General features: G+C 35.5%; 1 protein-coding gene across 1 annotated transcript in view; it reads right to left on the bottom strand.

The window, feature by feature from the left end:
* The window catches only part of OXR1 (oxidation resistance 1), a 141,228-nt gene that overhangs the window by 79,481 nt on the left and 45,019 nt on the right, over nt 1-16,728 (bottom strand). The window contains 3 exon segments of the mRNA XM_006830824.1: nt 2,472-3,320; nt 8,277-8,461; nt 15,509-15,661. Of these exon segments, the coding sequence (XP_006830887.1) occupies nt 2,472-3,320; nt 8,277-8,461; nt 15,509-15,661 (1,187 nt within the window).

Genomic DNA, 16,728 nt, shown 5'->3' with positions numbered 1-16,728 from the left:
ACCATTCCTCTTCAACTTGTCATTCCCTGAATAGTAAACCATGTGGTTGTCAGATTCAAAATGGCCATTACCAGTCCATTTCAGCTCACTAATGCCTACGATAGTGAAGTGTAAGGGAGTACAATTTGCACTATTAAATTAGGGGCTTCTGACTAGGACTCATTGAGGAAAGTTAAGATTTAAGATAGACACGAAAACAAAGTAATAGTTAGTCCAGTATTTGACTGAGGAAAAAAAAAAAATGTCATGATAAAGAAGCAAATTTTGAGCTTATTCAAGAAAAAGCAAAGGTGATCAAAGGTAGCTGGAACAGACTGCAATAGAAGGAAAAGAGAATCAAAAGGAAACTTCAAAATCCTTGTGCACATTATTTAGAGAATAAAAAGAAGATCCTCCCCAGTAGAAACTATGAAATCAGCAAAAGAGTTGAGAGTTCTCAGCTTATAAGCAAGACGATTTGGTTCTCAAGACTAAAAACTTACAGTCTAGAAAGGAAACAAAAATCTAAAATATACACAATACACACAATGAAAATACTGAGAAAATATTGTTTATCTTTAAGGAAGTTTCAGAGAAGAGATAGAAGTGAGCTAAAACTTGAAAGGATAATTAAGAGCTTTTTACTAAATCAAAATCTAGTATTTTGTCAGTAATTTGTCACCCTATCCAAATAGTGATTGAGTCAAATTTTTGAAAGCTAGTTATTGATAAACTTTACTTGCTTTAGCACAGATTTTTATTAAATCAGGTATAAATCCATAATATCTAAGGTGACTTGTCTAAACAGTATGTTTTTCTTTCTGACTGTTTCATTAGGTTACAGTGGAAGTTCACAGAGATTACATGATGTGTAATGAGATGTCATTTCTCTGACAGCAAATGAAATTTAGCTTTTTATTTCTAAAAAAGGAAAACACTAATAGACAATCTCATAAACAAAAGCTCTATGGGATCCTTGATCATTTTTAAGAGTCTAAAAAATTTGAGAATCACTATTTTAGATATAACAACATTATATTTAGGTGGTGATGTGCCGTGGAGTCGGTTCCCACTAATAGTGACCCTGTAACAGGGTTTCTGAGGCTATAACATTTTTATGGGAGCAGAAAGCCTCATCTTTCTCCTGTGGAACAGCTGGTAGTTTTAAACTGCTGACCTTAAGGTTTGCAGCCTGATTCGTAACCACTACACTACCAGAGCTTTATGATGGCAAATTATTATCTACAAAGTCTCTGGTACAGTAATATATTTCTTGGATTATACTTAAAATTTTCCAATAATGAAAAAAATTAAAGTGGGATTAAAAAAATAAAAATATCAAGAGAACACTGATTTTAAATGCTAATTTTAAAATAATAGGAATTCCCCATATTCTTTCTTCTTCTTTGTATTTTTAAAATTTTTCCACAGTAAAGTAAATTGGATTTATCTGGAATCAATATTCCAGCAGAAATAACATCTGAAATTTTAGCCAAGTTACACCCCACTTAACTCATAATGTATTAAGCAAAACATTATATTAGAAATCTGATGAGTATTGTAATTTTAATAAATAAAAAAATGGGGAAAAAAGGGTATTTTTATTTCTTTCTAAATGCTGTGCTAAAAGAAAATGTTTCATTGAAAGGTTTTTTGGGTATTTGCAACTTTTAGGTGTTGATTTTTGTGTATAATTACAATCTGAAAAACTTGGATTCAAATATATTACAAATACATGTTTCGCAATAGAAAATCATAATTAAGATATTAAGATGCATATAAATGAAAAAAATACTTCATGAGGTAACATACCAAGAACTAAAAGAGAGTGGAGGGAAAAAGGTATTATCAAACCTGTATAGGTGCCTGTATTGGTGGCACAGTGGGCTAAGCCTTGAGCTGCTAACCTAAAGGTCAGTAGTTCAAACATACCACACTCTCCATGGAAGAAAGACGAGACTATCTGCTCCTGTATAAGGTTCACAGTACCGGAAATCCTAAGGAGTCACTATGAGTTAGAATCAACTTGATAGCAGTGAACTTGGTTTTAACTAAACTTGTACACACTTCTAAAACATAATTTAATGATACAATGCAGTGCGTAGGAAATATTTAAACATGGTGAAAAGGATACTAAACATATGCGCTGTAGGATAAGCACTGCAAAGTCCATCTGAACTGCAAAGTGGTGGTTCAAACCCACCAGCCACTGCTCAGAAACCCTATACAGGGCCGCTATGAGTTGGAACCTATTGGATGGCACTTTAACAACAACTATGGCAACACAGAGAATCCTGGTGCGGCACGCTATAGGATAAACACTGGACCACAAGTTAATTTGCACCATAGGGTAAGAAGTTCAAACTCATCAGCCACTCCTTGGAAACCTTATATAGGGTCGCTAAGAGTAGGAACCGACTAGGCAGCACTTAACAACAACACAACACTATGGCAACATGACTCAAGGACCACTTGATTACCAAGTGACTTACCATACAGCAGCTCTGGAGTCAATGAGAAATGAGATATTAAAGCAATAACAAGATAAGCTAACTTTATATGCCCCCTAACACTTACCTTCTACATATTCATCAGCAGCTGCTATTTTATGCTTAGTTTCTTTTTGTGACACCTGTTGCATATTTTCCCTCTGTTGCTTTGTTTGTTGCATAGTATGGATTTTCCAGAGTTTGCGTAGCTCTTCTACCTCTGTCTCTGAGTCCCGACTTGGCTCCTTTACTGATTTTCCTTTGTTGACAGTTTGCTTTTGTTTAAATTCTGTTACTTCCCCACAAGGCATACTTTCTTTTTCACCTTCTCCTTGATGTAGTGAATTCTCAGTAAGAAGAAAACTCTGTTCTCCATTATCTTTTATACTTCTTTGTTCTTCAGGACCTGATACTTCTTGAAATATATCTGTATCCTGATCTCCTTCCTTCATGGCTATTTCAACATTATTTAAATCAGTTTTATGAGAAACTGTACCAACTTCATTTGTAGAATATCCAATGTTAGATTTTAGGTGACCAGGAATACTAGTAGACTCCGATATGACTGTCACACATTCAATTCCAGTCTGACTGACAGTTTGCATAGATTCTGATAATGTACCAGAAGATTTATTTTGTGGTGGCTCATCTGAAGAGAGAAGCTCCTCTCGTATAGGAGAGAGTTCTGATTCTGTGAACACATCTTCAGAAAAAGACTCCTCAGTGCTTCTGGGGGCAGTACTGGCACTATCATTTCCTGCATCACGGACTCTTGAGTCTATTTCATCAATATTGCTTCTTGTCATTTTCCTTAAATGGCAGAAATCCCTTGCTGATGACTGTTCTAGCTCTCTGTCAGTAAAAAAAAATAATAATAAAATGAAATTTATTAACTTTTTAAATCATAGTATTCTATTTTTCATAAACTTAAAATCACAAAAAAGGCTTTCCTAAAAGAATGTAGCACACATCTCTTAAATAGCAGAACTCTGGCCAAGTAGTCTGCATCAATTGCATGAGATTGCGGAATAATCATGGAAGATTTCCTTGTAAGTAACTAACAGAGAATTTTGTGAAATAAATTCTGAGAGAAGCTAAAATCTAAGTAAAACTTACTAATGAAATTACTGAAAAATAAACTTAGACAAAAGTTTTATGAAAATGCTGAATTTCCTAAAAATGTAAAAAAAAAAAAGGCTAGTTGCACATGTGTGCCCATATATGAACACACATACAGTGCTTACTTGCACTCAAAATAAATTAAAACATATTGGTCAAATGCAAGAATTAAATCCAAAGTGAATGGAATTAAAGTAAAATATTTAGTACAGGAAATGTTCAGACTATTAACTTTTTTCAGCTAAAGAGTTTACGCTGAATGGTTCATAACTGGGCTTAGATATCCATGCCAAATGGCACTTTACATTAAAGCACTAATATTTGAAAGTTAGACAGTTCAAGCTCTTTAAAAAGGCAATGAAAACATCTATACCAAGAAATATACAAAAGTCAATTTAAAATGATGGTCAAAAACAGTTTGTGGTAAACTGAAGTTCTGAGTTTTTAGTGGGGGCTGGGGGTGGGGGGGTGGAGGAATCAATAAAATGCATGTCTCTGTAGTATGAAAAAAAACCACTGCAAAGTGAGGGAATCCAAAAATAATTGCCTGAATCTGGGTTAACTCTTTTACTCTCGTTCTACTTTTGAAAATTTTCAAATTTCCTATTAAACGCATATGCGTTTTTTTGTTAATACTTTTTATAAATAGGAAAAATGAAATTAATTAAAAAGAATTAACTGAAGTTGAAGTCTTATCTCTAGAACATTTGAATCTGATTCATCTTAAGAAACACAAATTATTCATGTTATTAAGTATGCAATAGTGTCACCTACTGGTGATTCCCTAAACCTGCATTTATAGGATCTTAAAACTTGGGAGCTCTGGTAGCATAGTGGTTACAAATCTGGCTGAGAACCTTAAGATCATCAGTTTGAAACTACTAGCTGCTCCACGGAAGAAAGATGAGGCTTTCTGCACCCGTTAAGATTTACAGCCTTGGAAACCCTGTACAACAGGGTCGCTATGGTTTGGAACCAACTTGATGGCACTTAACAACAACAAGAACAAAACTTGGGGAAAGTTTTGAGAAACTGTAGTCAGCAGAGTTTCTTTGTAAGAGCCTCCTGCTGTGGGTTAATGCACTGGACTACAAAAGGTCAGTTTGAACTGCAAGGTCAACGGTTCAAGTTCATCAGCCACTCTTCAGAAACCCTATACATGGTCACTGAATCAGAACCCACTCAATGGCAAGTAAAAACAACAAAAACAAAAACAAGTTAACAAAACTAAAAGGAAGATAATTATTTAGATAAGTATTTCACCCTTCAGAGTGAAAGGCTAAACACTAATTTATCCCAATGCTGCTGCTACTGTTCAGTATCTTTGGAACAAATCTCCCAAGCAGTATGAGAGAAAAAAATCATTCAAAGTCCATACCTTATTTTTGTCATACACCACATTACTCTGCAAAATCATTTGATTTATTGGAGTTAGTGCCAAAAACTATGAATACATAAAGCAGGATTTAAAGATTTTTTTTTTTGAGGAATTTTAACGAGTTATTTGTTGGTATTCCAGTAGACTTTCTGAATGATAAGGCAATTACTTTACAAGAGGAGTTCTACAGTATACATTCAGAATAGCTATGGATGTTTCAGAATAGGAGCGTCCCATAATATCATAATGTAAATGAGATAATTTAATATTATATGAAAGTCAGAAAGTATTGCTACAAAATCATGACAACAGTTATTAAACAAAAAAATCAAAATGTGAAGTCACTGTGTCTCAATACATCCTTTAACTAGGTCCGAAAGATAGTGCTTCAATCCTTTTTAAAGTGCTCAAGTGTACACCTATTCTAATCTATACTTTCAATAGTCTCAGAAGTATTTAAAAGTTGGGCGTGAATAAGGAAGACCATAGAAGAATTGATGAATCTGAGTTAATGGTGTTGGAGGGGAATATTAAAAGTACCAGGGACTGCCAGAAGATCAAGCACATTTGTTCTGGAAGAAGTACAGCCAGAATGATCCTCAGAGGCCAGGATGGCCAGACTTCGTTCTCTCATATTTCAGACATATTACCGGGAAGGACCAGTCCCTGGAGAAGGACATCATGCTTAGTAAAGTGGAGGGTCGGCAAAAAAGAAGATCCCCCAACAAGATGGATTGGCACAGTGGCAGCAGCAATGGGCTCAAGTGTAGCAACAACTGTTAAGATTGGCACAGGACTGGGGCAGTGTTTTGTTCTTTTGTGTATAAGGTAGCTATGAGTTGGTACCAACTCGACGGCACCTAACAACAACAAACCTTCTCCAACACATTCTGAGCTCTCTGATTTATACCATGTCAAAATGGCACTCTCGAGGGACTTTTTAAAGTTCATTTTAAATGTTATTTGAGTTTGGGGAATAAAAAAGCAGTCTGAAAGAACAAGATAAGAGCTGTAGGGTGAGTGGGATAATGATTCCCAACAAAATTCTCCTAGGACAGTCCTTGCTAACCCTGAAGAATGAGCAGATGCATTGTTGAGAAGAAAAAATTTCCTTGATGAAACCTTTCTGGCCTTTTTCTCACTAATGAAGTTTTTCATTGTCTTAAAACTTATTTCTAAAAGCCCCTGTGATCATCCTGTGTCCTTCGAGAAACTTTATCAAGATGACCCCTTTGAAATGAAAATAAATAAAAACAATTGCCATACCTACAGCTAGCCTCTGTGCCTTGAATTTAACTGACCTAGCAGATGCCCTTGGAAGCCACTGCTTCAATTAGACCCTGTTAGTGAAGTTACCCACTGGAGTCTTGGTGTGGCGCTGGGGGTTAATGCACTGGACTGCAAAGTCAGTCTGAACCGCAAGGTCAGTGGTTCGAGATCACCAACTGCTCCTCAGAAACCCTATAAAGGGTCACTATGGGTCAGAATTGACTCGACAGCACTTAACAATAACAGTGAAGTCACCCTGTCGAGACTACGACAAATATACTACTAAGGGAGCTTGTCTGCAGTCATTCAATTATCTCAGAGACATGTTTAAACACTTTGTTGTTGTTAAACAAATCCATACAAGTATGAACTGGAATACTAACAGAAATACATTTTTACTTACTCTTACATATATTATATCTTCTCTTTTAATCTAATCTTCATTCCTACACCTACTCCCAATAATCTCAATTTGCTGTAGCTAATTTATAATGATATACAAAAATAGGTAATAGTCAAGATTAATGACATTTCCTAGAAATTTTAAGCACCTCTAAAGATGTTTAGACTCCTGGTGTGGCGCTGTGGGTTAATGTGGTAACTGCAAAGTTGGTTTGAACCGAAAGGTTTGAAAGCTCAGCAGCTTGTGCCTTGGAAACCCTATATAGGGTCACTATGGGTCACAACTGACTTGACAGCACATAACAACAAAGATGTTTACCAACATAACATACTCAAAATTTTGGATGTAAGGTATAATGGAGACTTTTTGAATAGAGGATTTTAGGCTACCACAGGTATCCTAACAACTCATGTAGTCTGCACTAGACATAAGAAATAATTTGCTATTTTCTTGTGTAAGTTTTTCTAGCTCTCAAAATTTAGTTTAAAAATAAAAAGTAATCCTGATGGGCTAACAAAAGCATGTATCATTGGCAATTAAAGTCAGTTTCTAAACTGTTGACAAAGTCATGCATGTAATAGAGGGATGTTGTTGTTGTTATAAAGTGCCATCGAGTCAATTCCAACCCATAGTGACCCTGTATAGGGTTTCCAAGGCACAGCTGGTGAGCTTGAACCACTGACCTTGCAGTTCAAACGACTTTGCAGTCTGAAGCATTAACCCACAGCGTCACACCAGGATTCCTAGGAGGGGATTAATTTCTATTAAATATCAGTTTTCTTCCTTTCTACTTCTCATCCTACCTTTAACTACATATATGTTGTTATTGTTGTTAAATGCTGTAGAGTCAGATCTGACTCATGGTGACCCTGTATAGAGTCTCCAAGGAGTAGTTGATGGGCTTGAACTGTTGACCTTGTGCTTATCTTACCTACAGAGCCACATTAACATAAACATATATATATATCTTTCATCTTTTTCTACGTTTCTCATTACTCCCTTTTCTCTCTGGCAATGACTTTGGTCGTTCATATTGCTTTCATGGCTGTGTCTGATATGCAGTCTTAGATCTCCTCTATTAGCATCACACATATTTTCTGATCAGTATATTTCAAGAGTGATTCTTGCCATTCATTTAACTTCTGTTATTTTCCACTATAGCTTTTACTTCTTTGTGAGAAAATTATGTAAATATGGAAATATATAAAAGAAAGCTGTCTTGATAAAGCAATGTCAGGTTCTGTTCATGAGCCTTGCCTCTAATCTCATAGCCAACTCTTCAGGTACTTCCTGAAGGAAAAGCTGGAAACTACCCTTGACAGTGACCACTCACAGAGGTAATTGAGAATTTGGGGGTTGTGTGTCATAAAAAGGGACAGCAAACACTGAAGTAAATGTATTCTATAGGTTCCCTTTCAAATATTTTTTTGTCTGAACAAATATACAAATATGAATTTAAAACAATTCTTAACTATTCTAGGTACATTTAGAATAACCTTTTCAATACTACATATGTTTCAGAATTAATAAAATGAAAAACAGCTATAGCTGAACTAATAAAAACTACTTAAGAGTATTAGACCAGGGTCAGTTACCTAAATGCAATAAAACTGCAAAGGAGTATAAATACCACTCTTACATGGGTAAGGAGTCCTTTATTTTGCTATCCAAAATTTCTTTGTACATTGCAGCTGACATCACCTCTTCCATTGGACACATGATGCCATACTCCTCACAGCCATTTTCTTGAACCAAAGGGTCAGTTTTATGTGGATCAAACATTATATTATTTGGTGTAACTAGCAGCACACCACTGACTGTGCCCTAAGATGAAAAAAGAAAATAATATTTAATCTTCAAAGTTTAAGTTTTCAAAATGTATTCTAGCTACTTTCACTAACTTCTTCTCTGATGTCAGGCCATTTACTATATATATAAAAGTAGTACATTCAGGTACTATGGCACTCTCTGAAAATGTTTTTAAGAAAAACCCAAATTTCTTCAATAAATTCTTTTTAACTAAAGCAGAATAAAAATATCATATTCATCCTAAAACCAATCAAGTCTGGAATTCAAATTTGCAGCCTCGGTAGAATACTGAGTTATGCCAAGAAGATAGTTTGAGTAAGACAAGAAGGGATTATAAGGTCCTGCTAGGCAGAAGTCATGCTTTTACATAAATTCATGTAATGCTTTCTGTGTTGTTCCTTACTACATGCACACATATAGTATCATATACATAGTAAAGGTTCGATAAATAATGTGTTGATAACTGAAATATATCTCAAAAGGAAAAACCTATCTTTAAAAGACCTAAAATGTAAAAAATAAAAAAAGCTCACCATTTTCAGCGGACTCTACCACTACCCTATCATGTGACCTTGAGCAAGCAAAGTTTCTTGCCTCAGTTTCTTCATCTGTAAAATTAGGAAAACTGACTGGATGAATTCTAAGGTACACACAGTTATCACTACGAATTTCACCATGAAAAGTTATGCAATTTTAAATAAAAGGGAGCTTCAAAAAAAGTTCATGAAAAAATTCCATTATCTTTTAATTCCATTTTTCCCAAACTTTTTGAACCCCCCTCACACATACACACACAAAGAGAAACAAATTGAAAAGTCTGAACTTCTTATTTCACAAATGTGCAAACTAAGCTCCACAGACACCCAATCCCACTCTGATATTTACTAATCTTTATACATCATGCTTTATATGCATTGCTGCCCATTTGCTCTTCACAAATAAACTGACATGGGTATTACCCTCTCCATCTTATCAAATCCATGATCAAAATGTTCACTGATTATAACTGGGCATCTTCCAATTCATCTTCTGGCCTCATGGCAACAGAGGCAGTTGTTCATGGCAGCAATTAGCCACACATTTCAGTTTTTCCTTTGATTTCTGACACTCCTTCTTCCATTGTTGTCCCAGACACAGAGACTAAGAGCTGTACAGGGGATGGCCACTTGTAAGCTTTTAAGACCCTCGGCACTCAGTATGCACTAAACTAAGGGATACAGCAAAAGCACTAAATCCATTATGCTCATTAACCAAGATGTCCCATGAAATCAAGACCCTAAGCCTAAACCTCTAAGCCAAGAAAATCATCCCATGAAGTTTACGGTTATAATAAGCAGGCTCAGGATGGCTACAAGTGAATAAAACAGAAACAGAAAATAAATGTTGGTAAGGATGTGGGAAATTCAAACTCTTGTCCACTGCTGGTGGGTATGCAAAAAGGTATAGCCAATGTAGAGAATAATGTGGCAGTTCCTCAAAAAACTAACAGAACTACCATAAACCCACTGTCATCAAGTCAATTCTGAATAACAGTGAGGCTGTAGCACAGAAGATAACTGCCTACAGGGTTTCCAAGGCTACAGAATAATACTACATCTTTCTACTATAGAATAATTGGTGATTTTGAGCCACCAACACTTTGGTAGAATGCCACCAGGGCTTCAAGGACTTGGAAGCAGAGTTGCAAACAGACATATGTGCAGTATTATTACAACAGCCAAACGTTAGCACCAACCTACATGGCCATCAGAGGATAAACAGATACACAAAATGGTGTATACACATACAGTGGATACTATTCAGACAGAAAGACAAATTAAGTCTTGATACATAAAACATAGGAGCTCTGGTAGTGTAGTGGTTACAAACCGGGCTGCAAGCCGCAAGGTCAGTTCGAAACTACCAGCAGTTCCGCGAAAGAAAGATGAGGCGGTCTGCTCCCGTAAAGATTTACAGCCTCGGAAACCCTGTGTAGGGTCGTTATGAGTCGGAACTGACTCCACGGCACATAACAACAACAACAACATATAACATGAATGGAGCTTGAAGACACTATTAAGCTGAGTAGAATATATCAGTCAAAAAAGAGGCAAATATTGTGTGGCCTCACTTACATCAAAAGATAAGGACAGACAAATGTATAGAGAACAAAGTTTCTTTGTGTTTACCAGAGTCAGGAGGGGAAAAAAGGGAGGATTATTCTTTATGGAGTTACAAACACTGATTAAAGGTAGGGTTGCATAGTCAACTAATGTAATTGCTGTCAATAAGTTGAACCACTGTAAAAAGAAGAGTTGGCTAAAGCTGTGTGATTGATAATTCTTAAACTTAAAAAATTAAGCCAAGTAAGCTTAACTTCTTAAAAAACAACAACAAAAAAACCTTAAATGATGATCAAGTAGAAAAGCAAAAGAGAAAATCCATGCCCGAAATGGTCATCCATTCACAAGTGAGAAGAATTATTATAGATGTTCAAGATAACAAAAATGTTTATCATATAGTAAACCGCAGCATACAAGATTGGAGAGAATGACTGTGTGTGCATATGGTATACGTGCTTGCACATTTGGTAGAGGAAAGAAAATCAATTTAAATTTTGAATAGGACGTCTTTTGGACCATATAAATAAGGATTAATTTTATATAAACCTTATCCTAGTGTGGTGCTAGAGGATAATGCACTGGACTTCAAGGTTGGTTTGAACCACAAGGTCGTCTGTTCAAACCCACCAGTTGCTCATCGGAAACCCTATACAGGTTCACTATGAGTTGGAACCGACTCAATGGTACTTAACAACAACATTCATCTTCCTAATATTTTAATTAGATTCATATACATGTACATTAATTTGGACTTCTAGAGTACATTCCAATTCAGGTCAATGACAGCTAGCATATTTGCTGTAGGAAACATTGCCAGGGATGATCTAAGAAACAAATAATTGAGAGTAGACTAAATACAAGATAGAAAACCTTGATGGTTTCTAATCTTCACTACTTTTAGTACTGAAATACTTTCCTGCCCCTACGTTCTGTAAATGTAAAGTATTTGAGAACCAAAGTCAAGCAATAAGTCAGGAATAAGTTAATGTCATTCTCGACTTTATAATGTTCACCAAAGCACTGGAGCTCTGGTAGCGTAGTGGTTACGAGTCGGGCTGCCAACCTCAAGGTAAGCAGTTCAAAACTATCAGCGGTTCTGTGGGAGAAAGATGAGGTGTTCTGCTCCCATAAAGATTTACAGTCTCAGAAACCCTGTGTAGGGTTCACTATGCGTCAGAACCCACCCCACGGTACTTACCACCACCAACAACAAGAAGCATTTGTCTCAAATGAATGTGTCATTTTTGGTTTCCTATCATTGCGCTGTGTGGTGCTGTGGGATAAAGCACTGAATCACAAGGTTGGTTTGAACCACAAGGTGGGTGATTCAAGCTCACCAGCCACTCTTTGGAAACCCTATACAGGGTTGCTGTGAGTTGGAGCCTACTCCACGACACCTAAACACAACAACAAGCACAGCACTGAGGAGACCTGGTGTGTTCCTGTAGGATAATTATCGATCCTCAAGGTCGGTTTGAATTGCAATGCGAATGGTTCAAACCCACCAACTTCTCTTCAAAGTCCTATAGAAGGTTGCTATTAGGTGGAATCAATTCAAAGGCACTTATCAACAACAACAACCATAGCATTTAGCCATGGTGGTGGCAGTGGATTATGTGTTGAGCTGTTTACCTTAGGCTCAGTGGTTTAAATTCACCAGCTGCTCTTCGGGAGAAAGATGAGGATTCCTGCTTCCAGAGAGATTTATATAGCCTCAGAAACTCTATACAGGGTCACTACGTATAGCTGTCAACTTAACAGCTCGGTTCCAACTCACAGAGGGTTTCTAAAGAACTATACAGGCCTTCTGAAGAACTATACATGGCTTCCGAAGAATGGCTGGTAAGTTTGAACCACTGACTTTTGCCCTTCAAACTGACCTAGTGGTTGAGTAATTATCCTACAGCGTGACACCAGGATTCCTTACTATATATTTGAGAACTGGTGTGGCTCTGTAGGATAAGCACTGGACTGATAACCACAGGTTGGCAGTTCAAACGTACCACCTGCACCTCAGAAACCTTATGCAGGATCGCTATGAATCAGAACCAACTCAACAGCACGTAACAACAACAACAATTACTAGTTATGTACAATGGCACAGTGGTTAAACTTTGGGCTGCTAACCAAAAGGTTAGAGATTCAAATCTACAAGGCTTTCCAGGGGAAAAGATGAGGTAGTCTTCTTCCATAAAGATTTATAGCCTCAGATAATCTGTGAAGCAGTTCTATTCTATTTTTTAGGAGTCAGAAATGACTCAACAGCAGTGGGTTTGAAAAGGCCCTGGTAATTCATTTGGCTTTTTATACAACTAATGCTACAATTTTAGTAGTGTTACTATGAAAGTCATTTCAAAAGCCTCTCAAAGGTGCCCTTCTATTTTTTATATTAACAATGGGCTTGAAGCCCATTATAACTTAATACCAGACAGCTCAATCTCCAATGTTACTTGCTAGAAATCCACTCCTATGTTCTATCCTGTAAAAGATGCCTTTATGGATCCTTCAAACTTTACTACTTGCCTTAATAAACCAGGTTTCCATACAGTCAGCATTTTTGAGATAGTCTGTCAGATGCCATTATTTATCAACTAAAAGTGAAGACCAGGAGAAAAATTACTTCTAAATAAAATCAGTTCCAAAAATTTAAAAATATTTCCATAAATCACATGGCTTTCAGAAACTTTAATCAAAGACTTCAATTTGCTATTCAGCATTAATAGCTTCCAATTCTGACCTGCTGATTGCAATTATTGTCACATGTAAAGATTGGGCAAATGGCAAATTTTTGTTACCTACTCACATTTTTTTTAAAAGTGAAAAAAAAAAGTAACATTTGCATTAGTAAAAAGTGTAACAACAATAGCATAAAAGTTGGGAAGGGGAAATAAAAAAACATATAGTCATCAGATTATTTGTGAAGTGGTTTATTGCTATTGTTAGGTACCATTAGGTTGGCCTCAAATCCTAGAGACATTGTATAGGATTTCCAATGCTGCACATCTTTACAGATACATAAAGACTCATCTTTTTTCCACGGTGCATCTGGTGGGTTGAAATTGATGACCTTGCAGCTAGCAGCCCAATGCATAATCCACTATAAGCCACCAGGATTAGCTTGTGAAGTATTTTAATTCTACTTAAGGTGACTGTGCTATATTAAAGCTATTTACTATAAATCCTAAAACAATCATTAAAATAGCAAGGTGTTAATGCTAATAAGTCAACAAAGAACACAAAATGAAACCACAAAATATACACAATGCAAGAAAAAGTATAAATACAGTAAAGAGAACAAATAAAAGATGAACAAATAGAAAACAAATAGCAAGATGGTAGATTTACACCTACCAATCCATATCAATAATAAAAGGCAAAAGCACATCTAAAAAGAGACAAGATCTAAGTATATATGTCCTATAAAAATCCACTTTAAATATAGATACATTCCATTAAAAGTGAATGGGAAAGAAATACATGAACACTAATTTTAAAAAAAGAGAAAAACAACTATATGAAATCCCACCCTCCAAGAAAAGCCATTGCCATTGAGTTTTGTATTACTAGAGCACATTCCAATTCAAGTCAATGACAGTAAGATATGTTGAAGGAAACACTGATTTACAGTGACCCTATGTTAACAGCTATACTTGTAACTGTTAAAGCTGATTTCAAAGTAAAAGAATATTACCAGGAACAAAGACGACTTTTCATAATGATAAATCAATTCATCAAGAAGACATAGTAATCCTAAATGCTTTCAGGGCCTAAAAGAAGTTTTAAATACATGAAGCAAAAACTTATAGACTGGAAAGCAGAAATAGACAAATGCATATGACAATGTTAGCCTAACAGCTTTCTATTAAAAACTGATCAAACAAATTGAGAGGAACTACAGAACAACTACCCAACTAACCTTAATTGACATTTATAGAATACCCCACCTAACAGCAGCAGAATACACATTTTTCTCAAGTGTATATGTAACATTTACTAAGGTAGAATATATTCTGAATCATAAAACAAATCTCAATAAATTTTTTAGCAAAAAAATTTGAAGCATTCAAACAGTAATAAACATGTTCTCTGACCCAACAACAGAAAGATAACAATAAAATCCCTAAATATTTAGAAACTAAAACACTATTAAACAAATATCTTATGATGAAAGGAAACATTAGCAACTATTTTGAATTGAAAAAAAAAAAATGAAAGTACAGCATACCAATATTTATGTAGTACTTAGGTAAATATTTAAATTATGAAAAGCTTATATTAAAATGCTAATAACTAATGAGCTATGTGAAGTCAATATTGTATATTATACAGTCATCATTTTTTAAGTAATACTTGGAATTTATTTTCCAGCTGTATGCTACTTTACTATGCTCGTTTCAGACTCAAAGATTTTGCTTAGAATAGCAACAAAGTGTGGAAGATGATAGATGGAGTCAAACCGGGTTTGCATTCTGGCCATGATAGAGACATTTTGGGCCTATTAACCTTTTGGGAATTTTTTTTTCTTTCTCCTATGAAGAAAGATCAGGACTCAATACCTCAAAGGAAAACTTCTCATAACTTCCAAATAGCATAGGTACTCAAAATATATTAGTTACTGTTCTATATCTTATTAGCTTCTCAGAGTTAGCACTGGAAAGAGTGTCTAGTAGTAGTCTTTTAATATATGCTTTTTGATATGTTCTACCAACAACAAATCAGCTGAGCGCTATTATAATTTTATGTCTATCCATCCCACTGCCTTCAACAAATTTTACAGCATACCAGATTGTAAATTCTGAGTAAGCTCCATGCTAATCCAAACTGATAACATCATCAATACCCTTTTTAAACAGTCAAACATTTGCTGATACTGATAACGTAAAATGTAAATGTCAAACTGCTGTATTTTGGTAATAAGGAAAGCACGAGTAAACATTTTCTCTAAAGAATCATTCATTACCTTGCCACTGGTAATGTATTTGCAATTAATTTTAAGAAATTTCTCAGTAAATGCTTCTTCCTCCTCAGAAGTTGAAGATACAACTCGTACAGGTCGAATACCTGTAAAAGTAGATGAGGAAGTTGCTTCTTTCTGGTGGATTACATCAGGATTCTGAAAAAAAGAAAAGCATCTCAAAGAACCAAATAAAAATAAGAACATTATTAAAACCAAATTAATAGCGTTCCCTTATGTGCTTTGTTCCTTTTCATCACATGTTAAAGAGTTCAACCCAAAATAAATAAGGAAAATAAGGAAGTACAATTTGAGAGGGAAAAAATTCTTTCCTCATTCTTGTATCAGGAATTATAAAAAAATAATAACACTGTGTTCATGTTCAGTAAAGTTCTCAAAGGTCACTTAAACTTTTAGTGATTGTAAATGGACATATAAAATTCTAGAAAACTATACATCTCTTATAACTGTCCCCACACATATACAATAGAACAAATCGTACTCTTTTCCCCTCGCTCTTTCATACACACACTCTTGCTCCTGAATGGAATCACTGATTCTCTAAGACTATGGAGTATCCTGTTGTTGTTGGTAAGTGCCACGGAGTCAGTTTTGACCCATAGTGACCCTGCATAGGGTTTACGAGGATGGACTAGTGGATTTGAACCACCGATCTTGTAATTCAAACTGACCTTGCAGTCCAGCGCATCATCCTGCAGTACCACACCTGGACTCCTATATGACTATATAATATTCAAAATGTGTTAGGAGCGGAAAAGGAGGGAACTTGTTTGAGATACCAAGATAGCAGAACCCATTCTCTTGAAAAGCCTTTTATAGTATCAAGCTACAAAGACTTCATTAATACCATTCCACAGAGAATTAATGATCTAGATCAGAGCTCCTTGAAACTTTCGAAGCTATGGACCATTTTCACACTAACACCTTCTTCAGAATGGTTTTGAATGCATAAAACAAAATACAGGGAAACAAGGAAAACCTGTCATACTGAAACACAGTTATCAAAATATTAAAACACACACAGGCATGTTTTACGAATATATAAAATAAAATCTAGTGATCACTCAATTAATAACAATTTTGAAGCAATGATGGCCATAAACATTTTTGATACGTAAAGTGATCCAAAACTATCTGTGAGTTCTAGTGGAGACAAAATGAGACATGATATGGTAATAATACTCTAGTGTGTTGGTTATATTTGT

The sequence above is a fragment of the Chrysochloris asiatica genome, unplaced genomic scaffold (genome assembly GCF_000296735.1).
Source record: "Chrysochloris asiatica unplaced genomic scaffold, ChrAsi1.0 scaffold00001, whole genome shotgun sequence".
Lineage (NCBI taxonomy): Eukaryota > Metazoa > Chordata > Mammalia > Afrosoricida > Chrysochloridae > Chrysochloris > Chrysochloris asiatica.
Note: the sequence above shows the minus strand (reverse complement) of the source record. Positions and strands in the feature narration are given on the sequence as shown.